Genomic DNA, 18,060 nt, shown 5'->3' with positions numbered 1-18,060 from the left:
CTGCGGTGGCTCCATGGGGCAGCGGGACCCACCCCTTCTCACCCGGGTGGGACAAGGTATTAGGACCTGGCCGCTCCCCCCCGCCACTCCCTTCGCCACCTGCAGCCTGAGAGCCTGGCGGAGTTAACTCTGTGCCTGCTGTGGCACAGCTCCTCTGCTGGCCCCCACCCGGAACTGGGGGCCCTGCTGGGCCCTGCCCATGTAGACACTGCCCCACATCCCCTCAGCCCAGCCTGGGAGACGCCTGCTGTGCCCCAGGAGCTCAGAGCATAGGCCTAGGCCCAGGACTCCTGGGTTCAAATCCTGCCTGATGCTGCTCTGCTGGGTGACCCTGGCGCAGTCCATCTGCTCCCAGCACCTCAGGTCCCCTCTGGGCAAGGGGCTGACGCTCCCACGGATGGCTGACAGGAGACTGTTCCAGTCTTGCCAGCCTGCACCCCCTTCCTGTCTCCAAGGACAGCAGGGCACTGACCCAGACGTCTCCAATCCTCCCCATATTGAGCCAGAGCTCGGCATACTCAGGGCAGCTAGGCTGTGCAGAGCCCACGGCAGCTGACCTCTGCCCCTGCCACCCTTGGCCTGCTCTCCTGCCAGCCCCTGTGTGCTGGAGCTGTGGCCCCACTGGTCTCCCAGCCAGGGAACAGCTCCCCCAAGGCGCCCAGGCCTTAAGAGGGGCTCCGGACCCCCTTGGGCTGCAGCTTTGAGAGCTCAGCAGGGGGAGCTCTTCCCTGGCTGTCAGGAGTTGTGCCAGCATGGGCGGGGAGCTGTGCAGCAGGGTGTGGGGCAGGGGGTTCTCCCTGGCCGACAGACCGGCCCCCCCTTGCCCCTGTAGGGGGTGCTTTCATTACCCATGCTGGGACCAGCCCTCAACCCCATTGCACCCCAGGCCCAGGAGCTGCAGTCCTGGCCAGGTTGTGGGGTGCCCTGCTCGGGGGGCTGTGGGGTGCACTGCCTGGGGGGGAGGGGAGTGGGCTGCGGGAAGGCAAGTGCAGGCCGGGAGCTAAGCTGGCTGCGTTAGTGGAAATACACTGAGACCTATGCCTGGCGCCTCCTCTTTCCCAGATGCCCCAGCCAGCCTGGCTCCCCTTCCCCCGCCCCCACAGGCAGCCTGGCTCCCGCCAGCGCGCTTCCTGTGCAGCAGGAAACTTGCCTCCTCCCATGACACATGGTCCCAATTTAGTGCCCTGCCCCCGGCCCCCTCTGCTGCCCAAGCCAAGTGTCAGGCCTGCAGAGGGGAGCAGAGCGTGGGTGGGTGCCCATCCCAGGCCAGGGGGAGCAGAGCGGGGGAGGGGTGCCCATCCCAGGCTGGGGGGAGCCAGGCATTGGTACACAGCAGCTACTCCCACTGCCCTACAGACCCCCGCTGATCCTCAGAGTTCAGCCTGTTTCCCCGTTACCCTACAGCCCCCAGCTCATCCCCACAGCTCTGCCTGCTCCCAGAAAGGCTCCACAGCCCCCCGCAGATCCCCACAGCTCCGCCCACTGCCCCAGAGCCCCACACTGCCCCACAGCTCCGCCTACTCCCCTTGCTGACCTACAACCCCCTCACTGATCCCCACAGCTCAGCCTGCTCCCCCCACTCCCCGACAGCCCTTTTCTTGCCCATATCTCTGCCTGCTCCCCCCCGCTTCCCTACAGACCCTGCTGCCCCACATATCTGATGCTCCCCTCACTGCCCTACTGCCTCCCACTGATCTCCACAGCTCTGCCTTCTCCCCCCTCTGCCCTACAGCCCATGCTTCCCCACAGCTCTGCCTGCTCCCCCTGCTGCCCCACAGCCCCCCACTGCCCTACAGCCCCCCACTAATCCCCACAGCTCTGCCTGCTCCCCCCACTGACCTACAGCCCCCCTCTCCCCCACAGCTCAGCCTGCTCCCCCCCGCTGCCCCACAGTGCTCTCGTGCAGCAAGGCCTGGCCAGGGCCAGGACAGGGGTAGCTCTGCGTGGCAGAGAGAAGGGCGGCCACAGGGGCTGGGGCTGAAAGCTGCTCGGCCATGCCCAGGCAGCTGTTGGCAGAGCCCCGGTCCCTGGGATGCCGGCTCCCAGCATGGTCCAGGCATCAGGGGCTGGACAGCTTTCCACACCGTGCGCACAGGATCTAGGCCCCCCACGCGTGCTGGACCCTGTGCCCAGGCAGAAGGCACAGCATAGGCCAGGCTCAACCATGTGCATGGTGCCCCTGCACTGCCCTGGCTGTGGCTCCCCTTGCTCCAGTGTCACCCAGAGTGGGGAATCCCTAGCTACAGCTGCAGTCCCTCACCCAGAGCCGTGCTCCTCTCCACCACCGAGATGCAGCCCGTGCTGGGGAGGAACACGGTGCAGCCAGGCAGCCACCCCAGAGCCGATAACAGCACACAGGAGATGAGAGTGTAACAGTGAGCCAGGACCCTGGGTGCACCCTCCCTGTGCCAACCTCCCCACGGCCACAGGCAGGGACCATCCCCACACTGTACCCCGAGGCACAGGCTCTGTAGGGCCACGCTGGGTATCAGGCCAGCCCTGACTGCCAGGGGAGACCCTGTGCGGTTCCGTGCAGCACAGTGCCTCTTGTGCTGCACTGGGGCATAAGCACCAGCCCTGACCACGAGGGGAGACCTCAGCCCGCTCCCTGCAGCACAGCGCCTCCAAGTGCTGCCCTGGGGCATCGTTCAGCCCTGACTGCCAGGGCGTGGGCACCAGCATCCGGCAGCCCCCCAGCCACTGACTCTGCTGCCCTTGAGAAAGGCCCAACCCCCCTCCCGGCCATTCAGCCCCGAGCGTCTCACCTTGTAAGTGGCTGAGGGCGCCAGGGGCTGGAAGCGGGCAAGCAGCGGCTCCGCAAGCTGCAGGAAACTGTTGCGGTAGGAGCCGAGGTCCTGGTGCCCCCACACCAGTTTGTAGAGCTCCAGGCATGCCAGTCCGGCCACTGCCGCTGTTGTGGTGGCAATGGCAGGCACGATCCTGCCCGCCACCCGCTTGCTCTGCCAGGCAACAAGGAACTGTGTCAGCAGTTGCTGCCAGGGGCGGGGGCAGGGCCCCAAACCTCACAGCTATCCTGGGGAGGGCCTTTGCCTCACATCCACCCCCGTCCCCACCCTTTGTCTGTCCCCGGGGAGGCCCATAGCCCCAGCCCTGGCCCCACCCTGGGTCTGTCCCCAGGGGGTCCGTTCCCCCACCCCCATCCCACGTCTGTGGCTGGGGAGACTGTTGCCCCACTCCTGCCCCGCGCCTGTGCCCAGGGGGGCCATCACCCCTCCCCACGTCTGTCCCCAGGAGGTGCCTGGCCCCAGCCCCGCCCTGCATCCGTCCCCAGGGAGGCCATCGCCTCCCGCTCCGTGTCTGTCCCCGGGGAGGCCATCATCCCACCCCTGCCCCACCTCTGTCCCCGGCGGTGCATGGCCCCGCCCCCACCCCACCTCTCTCCCTGCGGGGACTGTCCCCCACACCTTGTGCCAGTCGGCGGGGGCAATGCCATAGTTCGCAGCCCGCAGGTTGGATGCAGCCATGATGAAATCTACGTGGCTGTTGCTGTCATCGTCCTGCAGGGCCAGCGCAAGAGGAGCATGATGAGAACCGGGGCCAGATGCCCCACCCGAGTGCCTGCAGGAGAAGCCCCCGGAGCCGCCACCAATGGGCAAGGCCTAATCTGGTCAGGGCAGCCTGGGCCTCACCCTGCAGGACATAGGGCAATGCCTGCCTTGCAAAGGGGGCAGTGCCCCAGCACATCTCTGACATGAAGCCCTGTTCTGAGTGACATGGACAGCCAGCTGTCTGGCCACCCCAGCCACTTCCCGACCCGTGACCCCTGCCCGACACTGCCTGGCCACCCCAGCCCCTGCTCAACCCTGCATGGCCACCCTGGCCCCTGCCTGACCCTGCGTGGCTTCACTGGCTCCTGCCTGACCCCACATGGCAGTAATAGACAGTCCCTGCCCAGACAGCGCCCACGGGGCAAAGGCCAGCCCACTGGTGGGGCCGTGTGCTCCACCCTGGCCCCTCATGCTCCCCCAAGGCGCGTTGGAATCTCCCACAGCCCCAGCCCCTTGGCGATGCCAATCAGGCCAGCCAGCCACGGCTCACAGCACCACGCCCCTCCCCCCAACGCCTGGGGGAGGTTGACCCTAGCCAGCGCAGCCTCCACTACCTTCTCAAAGTGGATAGGCTCCATGCGGTGGGAGCTACCGCACCCCCCCTCCAGCAGTGCCCGTCTGTGCTCTGCCAGCTCCTGCTTCAGTGCTGCCAGCTGCTCCTCATCTGCAGGGGGCACAGGGAACAGTGGGGCTGCAGCTGGGAGAAGGTCTCCCGGGTCCATTTGTGGCATTCAGGGAACCCCCAAGCCAGCAGCAGGACGGGGCAGCTCTGGCAGGGGGACCGGGACTGAGCGCTATCCGGGGGTGAAGCCACAGACAGCAATGTCCCCAGCAGGCACTGCCCCAGGCTGTTCTAGGACTGTGCCAGGAGCCTTCCAGGCCAGCAGAACAGGAGCAGGGCCTGCAAGGTGCCCATTGGGGAGTGGGGCCAGTACACATCTCAGAGGGACTCAGGGGCAGCATGGAACCTGCAGCCGAGCTGCAGGCAAGGAGCGGGCCAGGCTCAAGCCCTGCCTGTGCCAAGGCCCTCTGAGCCCCAGCAAGACGGTGTTGGAGTTAGGACACCCCTTCCCCCGGGGGGCCAGGCTGGGACAGGATTCCCCGGCCCAGGTTGGGGGGCACCCACCCGCCCTGGGCAGCAGGTACAAACAGAGATGCAGGCTGGTGGGCAGGGGCTGCCCAAGGCAGGGCCTAGGAGGGAAATGTCTATTCCAGAGGGGTCCAAGCCAGGCCAGCGAGCCTGCAGGTGTCTGCAGAGGGCGACAGGCTGCTCTGCACTGGGTCCTGGGGTGCCTGGCCATCGACTCCCACAGGACAGAGCAGAGCTCCCCTTCCCCACCCCAGCCAGTGTCAAGCAAAGCTCCCCGCCCTCGGGCACAAGGCAGAGCCCCTCTCCCCCAGCTGGCGCCAGGCAGAGCTCCCCGCCCTGGCCAGCGCCCACTTCCCTCTCCCCTGCACAGCTTCTGGCACTGTGGCCCAAGCATGGCCCTTACCGACCCCAGCAGGCGCCTCCTCCATCTCCTCCTCCGTGACAGGGATCCGCACCCCCACCTCCGGCTGGAAGAGCGGCACGGCCATGGCCCGTAGTGTCTCCCTGGCAGCCGCCCGGTCCCGGGGCACCTGCAGCCTGTGCGTCTGGGCAAAGAGGCTGGCAGCCGTCATGATGTACTGCATGTGGGTGCTCTGCGAATATAGCCTGGATCAGTGGGTGGGGAGGGCGGGGGCAGTCCCTGCCCACCCCCACCACTCCCCCTGTCCCACACTTCCCTTTCTGATCCCTCCCCCTGTTCTCCCTGCCCCACCACTCCCCCTTCTCACCCTGTCCCTCACCTCCATCTCCCACCTGTCCTGCCTGCCTGTACCCTGCACCATCACCCACCCATGCCTGGCACCATCATCCACCTGCCTGCCTGTCCTCTGAATGGTCACCCGTGCCTAGCACAATTGCCCTGTGCCATCATCCACCCACTCGCTTGTACCCTGCACTGTCACCCACCCGTGCCCTGTGCCCATGCCCACCTGCCTGCCGGTACCCTGCCCATGCCTGGGACCATGCCCTGCGCCATCATCCACCCGCCTGCCTCTACCCTGCACAGTCACTCACCCACACCCAGCACCATTGCCCTACACCATCATGTACCCACCTCCCTGTACCCTGCACCGTCACCAGCCCATGCCAGGCACCCTCGTCCAGCTGCCTGCGTGTAATCTGCATCAACACTCATCTGTACCCTGCATGGTCCACCCACACCTGGCACCATCGCCCACCCACCATCGCCCTGTGCCACCATATACCCGCCCACCTGTACCCTGCACCGTCACCCACCCCACCCACCATAGCTCTGTACTATCATCCACCCACCCACCTGTATCATGTACAGTCACCCACCCACGCCCAGCACCCTCACCCATACACTTACCTGTACACTGCACCATCCCACACCCAGAGCCCTTGCTCACTTGCCCGCCTATACCCTGCACCATCATCTGCCCATGCTGGCGCGATCGCCCTGTGCCATCATCCACACACGCATCTATACCCTGCACTGTCACCTGCCCACGCCCAGCGTCATCATCTGCCCATCTGTACCCTGCACCACCACCTGCCCACGCCTGGCGCCACTGTCCCGTGCCATCATCCACACGTCCATCTGTACCCTGCACCTACCCACTTGTACCCTGCACTGTCACCCATTCCCAGCACCATCATGAACCCGCCTGCCTGTACCCTGCACCGTCACCCGCCCCACTCACTATCACCCTGTGCAATCATCCACCCGCCCGCCTGCACCCTGCACAGTCACCCACCCATGGCCAGCGCCCTCACCACCTGCCTGCCTGTACCTTGCACCATCACCCTCACACAGCCGGCACACTTGCCCACCCACCGCCTGTACCCTTTACCATCATCCACGTCCACCCACACGTGGAACCCATACCCACCCATCCTTACCGTCACCCGTGCCCACCCGCCCACACCCTGCATCATCACCCACCCACTCATACCCTGCATTGTCACGCACCCATGCCCAATGCCCTTGTCCAGCCATCACCCATTGCTGTTGTCCGCCCACCCACCTGTACCCTGCATTGTCACCCATGCCCACCTGCTCATGCCCAGTGCCCACCATCACCTGTGCCATAATCCACCTGCCTGCCTGTAACCTGCCCATGCCCGGCACCATCATTCACCCACCCGGCTGTGCTCTGCACCGTTACCCGTGCCCGGCACCATCACCCAGCACCATCGTGCTCCCGCCCACCTGTACCCTTCAGTGTCACCAGCCCTACCCACCATCACCCTGTGCCATCATCCACAATCACCAGCCCATGCCTGGCACCCTCGCCTGCCCACCCGCCTGTACCCTATACTGTCCCACACCATGTGCCCTTGCCAACCCACCCATACACTTTACTGTCAGCTGCACCGTCATCCACCCCACGCACCATAGCCCTGCGCCATCATCCACCTGCCAGCCTGCACCCTGCACCGTCACATGCCCACACCCAGTGCCAGCACCCTGTGCCATCATCCACATACCCGTCTGTCCTTGCACCCACCTGCCTGTACCCTGCACCATAATCCACCCACGCCCGGAGCCATCCCACCCGCCTATACCTTGCACCGTCACCCGCCTCCCTATGATCCCCCTGCGCCATCATCCACCCGCTTGTCTGTACCTTGCACTGTCACCAGCCCACACCAGGCGCCCTTGTCCACCTGCCCGCGTGTAATCTGCACCATCACCCGCCCATGCCTGGCCCTCTCGTTCACCCACCCACCTGTACCCTGCACTGTAATCTGCCCACGCCCAGAGCTCTCGCCAACCCCCCCGCCCTTATCCTGCACCGTCACCCAACCATGCCCAGTGCCCTCGCCCACCTGCCCGTGTGTGCTCTACACCGTCACCCAGGCCCTGCACCATCATACACTTGCCCACCTGTACCCTGCACTGTCACCCGCCACCCCGCCGTTGCCCTGCGCCATCATCCACACGCCCGCCTGTACTGTGCACAGTCACCAGCCCACGTCCAGCACCCTCGCCCACCCGCCCACCTGTACCCTGCACCATTACCTGCCCACACCTAATGCCATTGCCCTGCACTGTCACCTGCCCCACCCACCATTTCCCTGTGCCATCATCCACACACCTACCTGTACACTGTACCATCTCACGCCCGGTGCCATTGCTCACCTGCCCACCTGTACCCTGCTCCGTCACCCACTCATGCACAGCGCCCTTGCCCACCCATGTGCCTGCACCATCACCTGCCCACAGCCGGGACCATTGCCCTGTGCCAACATCCACACACCCATCTGTACCGTGCATCCACCTGCCTGTACCATGCACCGTCACCCACATCCAGCACCATCATGAACCCGCCTGCCTGTAACCTGCTCTGTCACCCACCCCACCCACCATCACCCTGTGCCATCATCCACCAGCCTACCTGTACCCTGCACCATCACCCGCACACACCTGGCACCCATGCCCACCCACCCTTACCGTCACCCATGCCCACCTGTCCATGCCTGGCACCATCACCTACCTGCCCGTAACCTACACTGTCACACATCCATGCCCAATGCCCTCACCCACCCACCATCACCCGTCGCTGTCATCTGCCCACCCGTCTGTACCCTGCACTGTCACACACACACCCATCCGCCCATGCCCAGCACCATCACCCACCCACCCATACTTTGCACCATCACCTGCTGCCGCCCAGCATCCTTGCCCACCCGCCCATCTGTGCTCTGCACTGTCACCCATGCCAGCACCATCGCCCTTTGCCATCATCCACCCACCTGCCTGTACCCTGCACTGTCACTCGCCTATACCCGGCACCATTGCCCTAGCCATCAACCAGCCACCCATACCCTGCACCATCTGTGATGGAGTAGGGAATATTAACTGGGTAATACTGCATGTGAGTTTTACTAGTTTACTATCTTCTGCTAACACGGGGCGTGCCTCCATTTCCCTGGGGTACAGCATCAATACTAGAAATAAGGGTGTGACTTCACTGAGGGATGATACTTGACCGCCAGTATGCAAACGATGGCGGCTGAGGCCTGGTGACACCTTCTGCCTGGGAAACAGGACAAAGGCTGGAGGAGGGACCAGGCTGGGTGAGGCAGCAGGAAGGGGTGTCAGTTTTGGAGCTGGCTGGGGAGATATGGGGAGGCCCAGAACCTTGGTCTGGGCTCCCCACCACCCACGAGGGACCTGACTGAGGGGTCCTGTTTACTGTACCTACAAGCTCTGTTTTAGACTGTGTTCCTGTCATCTAATAAATCTGCTGTTTTACTGGTTGGCTGAGAGTCATGGTGAATTGCAAGAAGTCGGGGGTGCAGGGCCCTGACTCCCCCACACTCCATGACACCATCACACGCCCACACCTGGCGTCCTCGTCCACCCGCCCGCACTCTGCACCATCACATGTGCCTGGCACCATAGCCCTGCCCCATCATCCACTCACCTACCTGTACCCTGCACCATCACCCACCCATGCCCTGCATCTATCGTCCACCCACTGCCTGTACCCTGTACAGTCCCATGCCCAGCTCCCTCGCCCACCCACCCATACTGTGAACTCTCACCCACCCACGCCCGGCACCATCGCCCACCCACCATCACCCTGCGCCATAATTCACCCCACCACCTGTACCATGCACTGTCATCCGTGCTCACTCACCCACACCCGGGGCCATCGCCCACCCATTATCACCCAGTGCCATCATCCACTCACCTGCCTGTACCCTGCACTGTCACCCGTCCACCCCCGGCACCATCAGCCACCCACCTTCGCCCTGCGCCATCATCCACCCCCCGTCTGTACCCTGCATCATCACCCACGTCCAACCACCCATGCCTGGTGCCCTTGCTCACCTGCCCACACCTGGTGCCATCGCCTGACCACACGCACCCACCTGCCCCCAGGCCCCCCAGCTCCTGCCCGAAGCATAGATCCTGCCCCTCACAGTCTCACCCCCAACATGAGCCCCACCCCTAGCATAGGTCCCATCCCATGGGCCTCCCGAACTCCTAACACAGGCACCCCCCAACAGGAGCCGCGCCGCATCCACTAGCCCCAGCACAGAGCTCCACCCAGCATGGGTCCTGGCTTCACCACTGGCCCCACCCCCCCACCCGCAGGCACCCTTGACTGCTCCCCACTTACATTGTCGCAGTCAAACTCGAGGGGCCGGGGGCATCTTTTCGGCCCTGCCCAGAAGGGGACCCCAGGGCTGGTCTCCTGGGGACAGGGGAAGCCAGGGGTCAGGCCAGGGCCAGGGAGGGGCCCAGCCAATGGAGGCTCCCCTCCATGTGCAGCTCCAGGACAGGTCACAGGGACCAGGGGGCTGAGGCTCCATTGTGGGATGAGCAGCAGGGACTTGTGGGCCCAGGGGGCCCTGCAGGAGGGTGGGCTGATGGTGTGCCGGGGGCCAGGAGACAAGGACCAAAGGGTTAGGAGGGTGTCAAGAGGTGGATAGATAGAGGCCCGGGGGCAGTGAGAGCCCAGGAGTTCAGGTGGAGACCAGATCCTTGAGAAGTGCAGGGGGCAGAGTCTGGTGTACTGAGCCTGGAGGCCCTGGGGGGTGATTGGAGCGCATAGGGATCAGAGCCCGGGGTATGAACCGGTGGGATTGGAGCGTGGGGGAGATAAGAGCCAAGGGGGATATGAGCCTGGGGTAACAAGCCCGGGGCTACTGAGGGGTGGGGATCGGAGCCTGGGGTACATAACAAGGGGGATTGGAGACCCAGGGCACTGAGCCCGGGGAGATCGGAGCCAGGGGCATTGATCCGAGGGGATGGGAGTCCGGGGCACTGAGCAAGGGGGAATGGGAGCCTGGGGCAATGAGCCAGGGGGATGGAAGCCCAGGCCACTGAACTGGGGGATGGGAGCCAGGAGTACTCAAAAAGGGGATCAGAGACTCAGGGTACCGAGCCGGGGGGATGGGAGCCCAGGGCAATGAGATGGTGGGATGGGAGACCAGGCCACTGAGCTAGGGGGATGGGAGCCCGGAGAACTGAGCCGATGGGATGGGAGCCTGGGGCAATGAGCCAAGAGTATCAGAGCCTGAGGGATCAGGACCCAAGGCATTGAACAGGGGGGATCGGAGCTCTAGGTACTGAACCGGGGGGGTGTGATGTTATTAACATAACGGAGACCATATAGATCACTGCTGCAACCAAAATCCTAGAGTGGCACCAAATCTTATACAAAGGAGGTTCAGTAAGGTGTCTATGGAAAGGTTATGATCTGCTGGTTATGATGATGCTATCTGAATGTGTGTATCATTTTTGTAGTTGAAGTTATGAATATTGGCTATGTACTTGTATATCAATGTGTTTTGATTCTAAGTGGCCTCAGTGAAGCATTTGGTCAGCTTCCTGAGAAAGGATTATTCTCAGTAAGTACCCAATAAAGAGGAACAAAGAGGATGAGAGAATTACAGACCAGTCAGCCTCACTTTGCTCCTTGGAGCAAATGAACAAACCAGCCAGTTGTGAGCACCCCCAGGATAATCAAGGCTAAGGCATCACCAGCAAGGATTGGTCAAGAACAAATCATGGCAAACCAGTCTTCCTGCTTCATCGGGGTTCCTGGCCCAGTGGACAAGAGGGGAGCAGTAGAACTGATGTATCTTGACTTTAGTAAGACTTTTGACCCAGTTCCCCATGACATTTTCATAAGCAAACTAGGAGAATGTGGTCTAGATCAGGGTGGGAAAACTTTTTCGCCCGAGTCCACATCTGGGTGGGGAAATTGCATGCAGGGCCAAGAATGTAGGGCTGGGGCAGGGGGTTGGGATGCAGGAGAGGTGCGGCAGGGGGCTCAGGGTAGGGGGTTGGGGTGCAGGTGGGGTGCAGCAGGGGGCTTAGGGTGGGGGGTTAGGGGTGCAGGAGGGATTCAGGGTGCAGATTCCGGCCCGGTGCTGCTTACCTTGAGCAGCTCCCGGGTGACAGCGGCGCGCAGAGGGGCTAAGACAGGCTCCCTGCCTGCCCTGGCCCCTTGCTGCTCCTGGAAGCAGCCAGCACCACGTCCCTGCGGCCCCTGGGGGAGGCAGGGCAGAGGGCTCCGCATGCTGCCCTCTCCTGTGAGCCGGATCCAAAGCCCTGATGGGCCGGATGTGGCCCACGGGCCGTAGTTTGCCCACCCTTGGTCTAGATGAAACTACTATAATGTGAGCGCACAATTGGTGAAAAGCCATTCTCAAAGAGTAGTTATACTGGGAGGGTGCATCTAGTGGGATCCTGCAAGGGTCAGTCCTGCAGCTGGTACTATTCAATGTTTTCATTAATAACGGATAATGGAGTTGTAACATTATTAATATGAACTTGGACCGTATAGATCCTTGTTGCCACCACTGTTATATATTTGCAGCAAATATTGTACAAAGGTTGTCATGTAAAGTGACTATGGAAAGTTTATAATTTGCTGGGTATAATTATGCTATCTGAATGTGTGTATCATTTTTGTAGTTGAATTTATGAATATTGGTTATGTACTTGTATATCAATGTGTTTTGTTTCTAAGTAGCCTCAGTGAAGCATTTGGTCAGCTTCTTGAGAAAGGACTATTCTCAGTAAGTGCCCAGTCAAGAAACACTTAACTGACAATGGACTTTGGGAGACGCCAATCCACATCTGAGCTTTCCTGGGAACTTTCAAACTAACATGTAAACAATGGCGTTGGCCTGCAAACTGAGTCATGCATGGACACATGGCTTGGCCATGTGACTCCAGACTCCATCTCGTTACTGTGATTTTCCACAGCCAGAACAAAGGGGTGTCCTTCCATGGGAAGAGACTATTAAAGAAAGCTGCATCTCCTCCATTTTGTCTTCAATCCTGCTTCTGACCTTTGGAGGGACTTTGATACAAACTGAAGCTCTGAACAAAGGACTGAATGACCCATCCCAGCTGTGGATGTACTCCAGAGATTTGATTTGAACCTGCAGTTTATTCCATCACTGCTACAAGCACTTTGCCATTACTGTATGTAATTGATTCCATTTAACAAATTCTAGCTCTCATCTATATCTTTTTCCTTTTATGAATAAACCTTTCGATTTTAGATTCTAAAGGATTGGCAACAGTGTGATTTGTGGGTAAGATCTGATTTATATATTGACCTGGATCTGGGGTTTGGTCCTTTAGGATTGAGAGAACCTTTTTTCTTGTACTGGGGTATTGGTTTTCATAATCATTCGTCCCCATAATGAGCGGCACTGGTGGTGATACTGGAAAACTGGAGTGTCTAAGGGAATTGCTTGTATGACTTATGGTTAGCCAGTGGGGTAAAACCAAAGTCCTCTGTCTGTCTGGTCTGGTCTGGTTTGGTTTGGTTTGCCTTAGAAGTGAAGAAACCCCAGCTTTGGGCTGTAACTGCCCTGCTATAAGCAATTTATCCTGAATTAGCAGTTGTGTTAGTCTGTATTCGCAAAAAGAAAAGGAGTACTTGTGGCACCTTAGAGACTGCATCTGATGAAGTGAGCTGTAGCTCACAAAAGCTTATGCTCAAATAAATTTGTTAGTCTCTAAGGTGCCACAAGTACTTCTTTTCTTTTTGTCCTGAATTGATACTCTCAGAAGTGTCCCACCAAAGGCAGCATCGTCACAGGGGGATGGGAGCCCACGGGCATTGAGCTCGGGGGAGGATGGGAACCCGGGGCACTGAGCTCGGGGGATCGGAGCCAGGAATATTTAACTGGGAGGATCGGAGCCCAAGGCATTGTACCATGGGGAAAGGAGCCCAGAGTACTGAGGCCGGGGGGAGCAGAGCCCAGAGTACTAAGTCAGGGAAATTGGAGCCCGGGTCGCTGAGCCGGGGGAATGGGAGTCTGGGGTACTGAGCTGGGGGATGCTGGGGAAGGGATCGGAGCCTGGGGCATTGAGCCAGGGGAATGGGAGCCTGGGCACTGAGCTGGGGGTGCTCAGGGAGGGATCAGAGCCCAGGATACTGAGCCGGGGGATGCTGGGGAAGGGATGGGAGTCTGGGGCACTGAGGTGGGGGGATGGGAGCCCGGGGTGTCCGCGGTGCCGCTCACGTGGCTGGGTGGGAAAGCATGCAGCAGGTTTAGGATGGCATGGCGATAGAGGCTCTCCCAGTGCTGCCTGGCCCAGCACACACAGTCCTGCCAGTTGCGCGGCTTCTCCTGCAGGCTGCTTCGCACCCCCTCCAGATCCTGCGTCGTCCACTGTCCCTCCAGGAAGGCTGGGTCCCTGTGGGTACAGGGCAGTGTCAGGCCGAGCCCCCCACAGACACACATGGTGCAGCACAGTGCCAGAGCCAGGGCCCGGGGGGGAGGGTCACCCACCCAGAGAGAACCCAAACATCTTGGGCCATTCCAGGTTGGCTCCTGAGCCCTGGTACATGTGAGCTGGGGCACAGAGACCACGGACAGGCCCCAATGTCAGAGCTCCCCTCCGGCTCCCCAAATCTCAGTGGACCCCTCAACTGCCCAACCCCTGCCCCAGATCCCCCTCCAGTCGCCAACCCCCACACCTCCCCTCAGCCACCCCACCCCCCAGAGGCACCTTCAGCTGCCAAACCCCTGCCTCCCAGCACCCTCCTCAGCCCCCCAACCCCCACAGCTCCCTTTAGCCACTAAACCCCCATCACCCAGAGCCACCCTACAGCCCCCTACAGCCCACACTCACTCCAGGTATTTGTTGAGATTCTCCGCAGGCACCTTGAAGAGCCCATCAAACTCATCCCGGGCCCACTGTGGGAGAGGGGGTGAGTTACACACAGGCTGGGGTCGCCCCACTCCCACCCAATCCCATCAGGGCGTGGGCAGGACCCCCATGCTGCCTTCTGGCATGGCCCATGCTGAGGGCCAAATGCTCTGGCTGCTGGGCGCTCAGAGCCCCAGCTGTGGGACGGAAGCAGGGGCAGGTGACCAGGGCAGGTGGTTTCTAGCAGGGGGCCAGGCGACAGCCCCTGCAGCCCCCCAGGCCTAGTGCCAGGCCCCGAGACAGGGAGCTGGGCAGGGCCTGGGTCGTGTGCACGGTGTGCGCAGGGTATGGGGGCTGCGTGTCCAAGGGGCTGTGTCGACATGGAGCAGCATGTGGACAGAGGGCAGCATGTGGGCAGGAGGGGCAGTGTGAGGGCTGGGAAGCAGGAAGGTCCGGCCAGCAGACCACTGACAGCCCCTTCCTCTGCCAAATAAACAGGCCAGAGGCCCAGCACGGCCTGGAAACGGCAGTGCCCGGAGAGCCACCTGGCAGGTCAGAGTGCTCCCCTGCCCCCCAGCCCGGCTCCAGGCACAGTCGCCCCTGCCCTCGCTGGGCCCTGGATGGCCTGGGCCTGCATCGGAGCCCCCAGCCTGGCCACTGGCTCCTGGACTTTGCTATAGGGCGGGCATTTGCTGGGCAGCTGGGGTCGGGGAAGGGACCGGCTGGGGACAGGGCACAGATTGGAGGGGGTTCAGGTCTGGGGCAGGGAGGAAGGGCTGGGCCTAACCTCAGGATGCAGGGAGGGGCCAGGCCCAGGCCCAGGCCCAGGCCCAGGCCCAGGCCAGGGTTGGGGAGGGCCCAATCTCTGGACAGGAGTGGGCCAGGCAGGGGGTGAAGAGGGGCCAGGAAGAGGCTCGGGGTGGAGAGAGCCCAGGTTCCAGACGCGGGGAGGGATGGCCACCTGTAGGGTGTGTTCGATGGTGCTGGGGAAGTGGCGCAGGGTGCACAGGGGTACGGCTGACTCCATGAGGTCCATCGAGCTCCTGAACGGCTGTGTCAGATAGGGCACGATGACTTGCACGTGGCCCTTGGTGCCCTCGGTGCCTGAGTCCAGCAGGGGCTTGAGGTAGCGAATGCAGCGGCCGTCCACATAGGCCCCTATGGGAAAAGAGTGGCCAGGTCAGGGAGATGCCCCACTTCTGCCCTCCCCCTGCCCAGGTAGCCTCTGGGGCAGCTAGAGAGCAGGGCCCTGGAGTGCATCCTGCTAGCCCCCCGGGAGGTGCTGCCTTCTGGATGAGATCTCAGGAAGCTCCACCCAGCAGAGATCCCCAGGAGATGCCCCAGCCAAGGGAGGCAGAGCAGAGACTTAGCCAAGGCCAGAGAAGGAAGCAGCAGCCTCTTCCCAGCGCCTGTCCCAGGCCAGTCTCTGTACCATGCGAGGCCTGTGGCGATGTGGGTGGGTGTGGCAGGGGTGTGGGAATGTGGCAGTGGGGGCACAGGCATGTGGCATGGCGGGGAGTGGGGCAAGGGCAGTGGCAGTATGTGGCGGGGGGCTTGGCCCCGGGTGCTCAGGGCCAGGCTGCCTGTGGTAGTAGCCCGGGCACTCACGGGCCTGCATGCTGTCCAGAGCATTGGCCACGCCGTCCAGGGCTGTGAAGAAGTCGTCCCCGTAGAGTGTCTCCGTGTCGGGCCCCACATGGTGCGGCTGGGCTGTCACCCTAGTCATGGGGTTCATGTGCCGTACAGCCGCTGCTGCTGTCTCCGACTTCAGCTTCTGCAAGGGCCATGGGAGCCATGAGCAGAGGGGAGACCAGGGAGCCTCACCCCCATCAGAGCTGTATCCCTCAGGGAGACCCCAGCCCAGGTGCTGGGCCAGGCTGGGCTGCTCCCTTGTTCTCTGCCAGCTCCACAGACCCCTTCTGGGCCCAGAGCCACTGGCAGTGAGGATAACGGAACAGGCTGTGGAAAGTCAGTGCCCCTGGCTGGTGCTCGACCCCTCATCAGGGACCCCTTGGGCCCAGGCAGGGGGCAAAGGGCAAGAGTCAGAGCCAGGAAGGAGGCTGCACTCCCTCTCCCCTTCCCTCAGACCCACCCATCCTCATCCCCCATGCAGAACCGCCCAGGTAGGGGCTGAGGGTCAGGAGTGCGGGGCACTGGTAGAGCTGTGGGGAGCCCAGGGCTGGGGCAGCAGGGGGCTGAAAGTCAGGAGTATGAGGCAGCAGGGGGCTGCGGGTCAGGATTGAGGGGCACCAGCAGAGAGGGGGGAGCCCAGGGCTGGGGCAGCAGGGGGCTGCAGGTCGGGAATGAGGGGCACTGGCAGAGCTGGGGGGAGCCCAGGGCTGGGGTAGCAGGGGGCTCCACGTCAGGAGTGAGGGGTGTCAAGGGCTAGGGTTGCCAACCATCCTGGTTTCAAAGGGAGTCTCCTGGAATCGGGCTCAGTCTCCTGGAGGCTACTGAAGCCAAACTGGGAGATTTTAGGTGCTAAAAATCTGGCACTGCAGCAGGGCGAAGGCAGGCTCCCTGCCTGCCCTGGCTCCATTCTGTTCCAGGAAGTGGCCAGCATGTTCCTGGGGTGGGGGCAGGGGGTCTTCATGTGCTGCCCCCGCCCCAAGAGCTGACTCTGCAGCTCCCACTGGCCACTGGGCATCCCTTCCTGCCCAGGCTCTGCCCAGAGCCCCCTCCCACACTCCGAACCCCTCAGCCCCAGTCCAGAGCTCACATGCCCCCCTGCACCCCACCCTCCTGTCCCAGCCTGGTGAAAGTGAGTGAGGGTGGAGGACAGCGAGCAACAGAGGGTACGATGGAGTGAGTGGGCCGGGGCTTCAGAGAAGGAGTGGGGCGGGGTGGGGCCTCATGGAAAGGGACGGGCAGGGTTTTTGGATTTGTGTGATTAGACCATAGTCAAGGCCTTGCCCGGCCCTTGCCCCACTCACACCCACATCCCGCTGGCGGAAGAGCAGCTGCCGGCTGAGGTTGGAGCGCTCGATGGTGTCCATGTCCGTCACGGTGATGCTCCCGCCCTTGCCAGCCGCCAGCCCAATCATTGCAAAGTTCTTCAGCAGCTCACAGCCAATAGCTCCAGCTCCCACCTAGCGGGAGGAGGTGAGGTCAGCATGGTCCTGCCCTGAGCGCCCTGCCTCACCCACTCTGCCCCACCTCCTGGCCCCTCTCCCGACCTGCTCACCACAAAGTACTTCTGCCGGCCCAGCTTCTCCTGGAAGTCAGCCCCGAACACAGCGATCTGCCCATCATAGCGACTGCCACGCTGTTAGAGCAGAAGGACAGATTGACATCAGCTCCCTCACAGCACCCATCCCCCAACCAGCTTCCCACATAGTGCCCCTCCCCCAGCTGGCTCCCTACACTGACCCTGTTCATCAGGGCCCACCCTGTTCCTCCCCCAGCCAGCTCCATGCATAGGGTTGCCAACTTTCTGATTGCAGAAAACCAAATACCCTTGCCCTGCCCCGAGGCCCCACCTCTGCCCTGTCCCTTCTCTGAGGCCCCGCCCCCACTCACTCCATCCCTCACTCACTCCATCACTCGCTGTCCCCCACCCTTGCTCATTTGCTCATTTTCCCCAGGCTGGGGAAGGGGGTTGTGGTGCAGGAGGGGGTGAGGGCTCCAACTGGGGGTGTGGGCTCTGAGGTGGGGCCAAGGATGAGGGGTTTGGGGTGCAGGAGGGGGCTCCAGGCTGGGGCCGAGGGATTTGGAGTGTGGGAGGAGGCTCAGGGCTGGGGCAGAGGGTTGGGGTGTGGGAGGGGGGTGCCAACTGGACTTTTAGCAACCCGCTAGGGTCC

General features: G+C 62.2%; 1 protein-coding gene across 11 annotated transcripts in view; it reads right to left on the bottom strand.

Annotated features, from left to right (window-relative positions):
• Nucleotides 1-18,060, bottom strand: part of UBA7 (ubiquitin like modifier activating enzyme 7) — a 52,395-nt gene that overhangs the window by 9,089 nt on the left and 25,246 nt on the right. For 6 of the 11 annotated variants that reach the window (XR_006282600.1, XR_006282601.1, XM_043518382.1 and 3 more), the window contains 11 exons: nt 17,445-17,525; nt 17,194-17,349; nt 15,869-16,034; nt 15,222-15,418; nt 14,243-14,307; nt 13,630-13,804; nt 9,756-9,830; nt 5,063-5,252; nt 4,124-4,233; nt 3,426-3,518; nt 2,766-2,960 (listed from right to left, as the gene is read on the bottom strand). Coding sequence is in view for 9 of the 11 variants with exons in the window: in XM_043518382.1 (XP_043374317.1) it covers nt 2,766-2,960; nt 3,426-3,518; nt 4,124-4,233; nt 5,063-5,252; nt 9,756-9,830; nt 13,630-13,804; nt 14,243-14,307; nt 15,222-15,418; nt 15,869-16,034; nt 17,194-17,349; nt 17,445-17,525 (1,503 nt within the window). In the remaining 2 variants the exon portion in view is untranslated. The remainder of the gene's footprint in view (nt 1-2,765; nt 2,961-3,425; nt 3,519-4,123; nt 4,234-5,062; nt 5,253-9,755; nt 9,831-13,629; nt 13,805-14,242; nt 14,308-15,221; nt 15,419-15,868; nt 16,035-17,193; nt 17,350-17,444; nt 17,526-18,060) is intronic. The other 5 variants (XM_043518386.1, XM_043518387.1, XM_043518388.1 and 2 more) reach the window with 2 other exon arrangements.

The sequence above is a fragment of the Dermochelys coriacea genome, chromosome 7, assembly GCF_009764565.3.
Source record: "Dermochelys coriacea isolate rDerCor1 chromosome 7, rDerCor1.pri.v4, whole genome shotgun sequence".
Lineage (NCBI taxonomy): Eukaryota > Metazoa > Chordata > Testudines > Dermochelyidae > Dermochelys > Dermochelys coriacea.
Note: the sequence above shows the minus strand (reverse complement) of the source record. Positions and strands in the feature narration are given on the sequence as shown.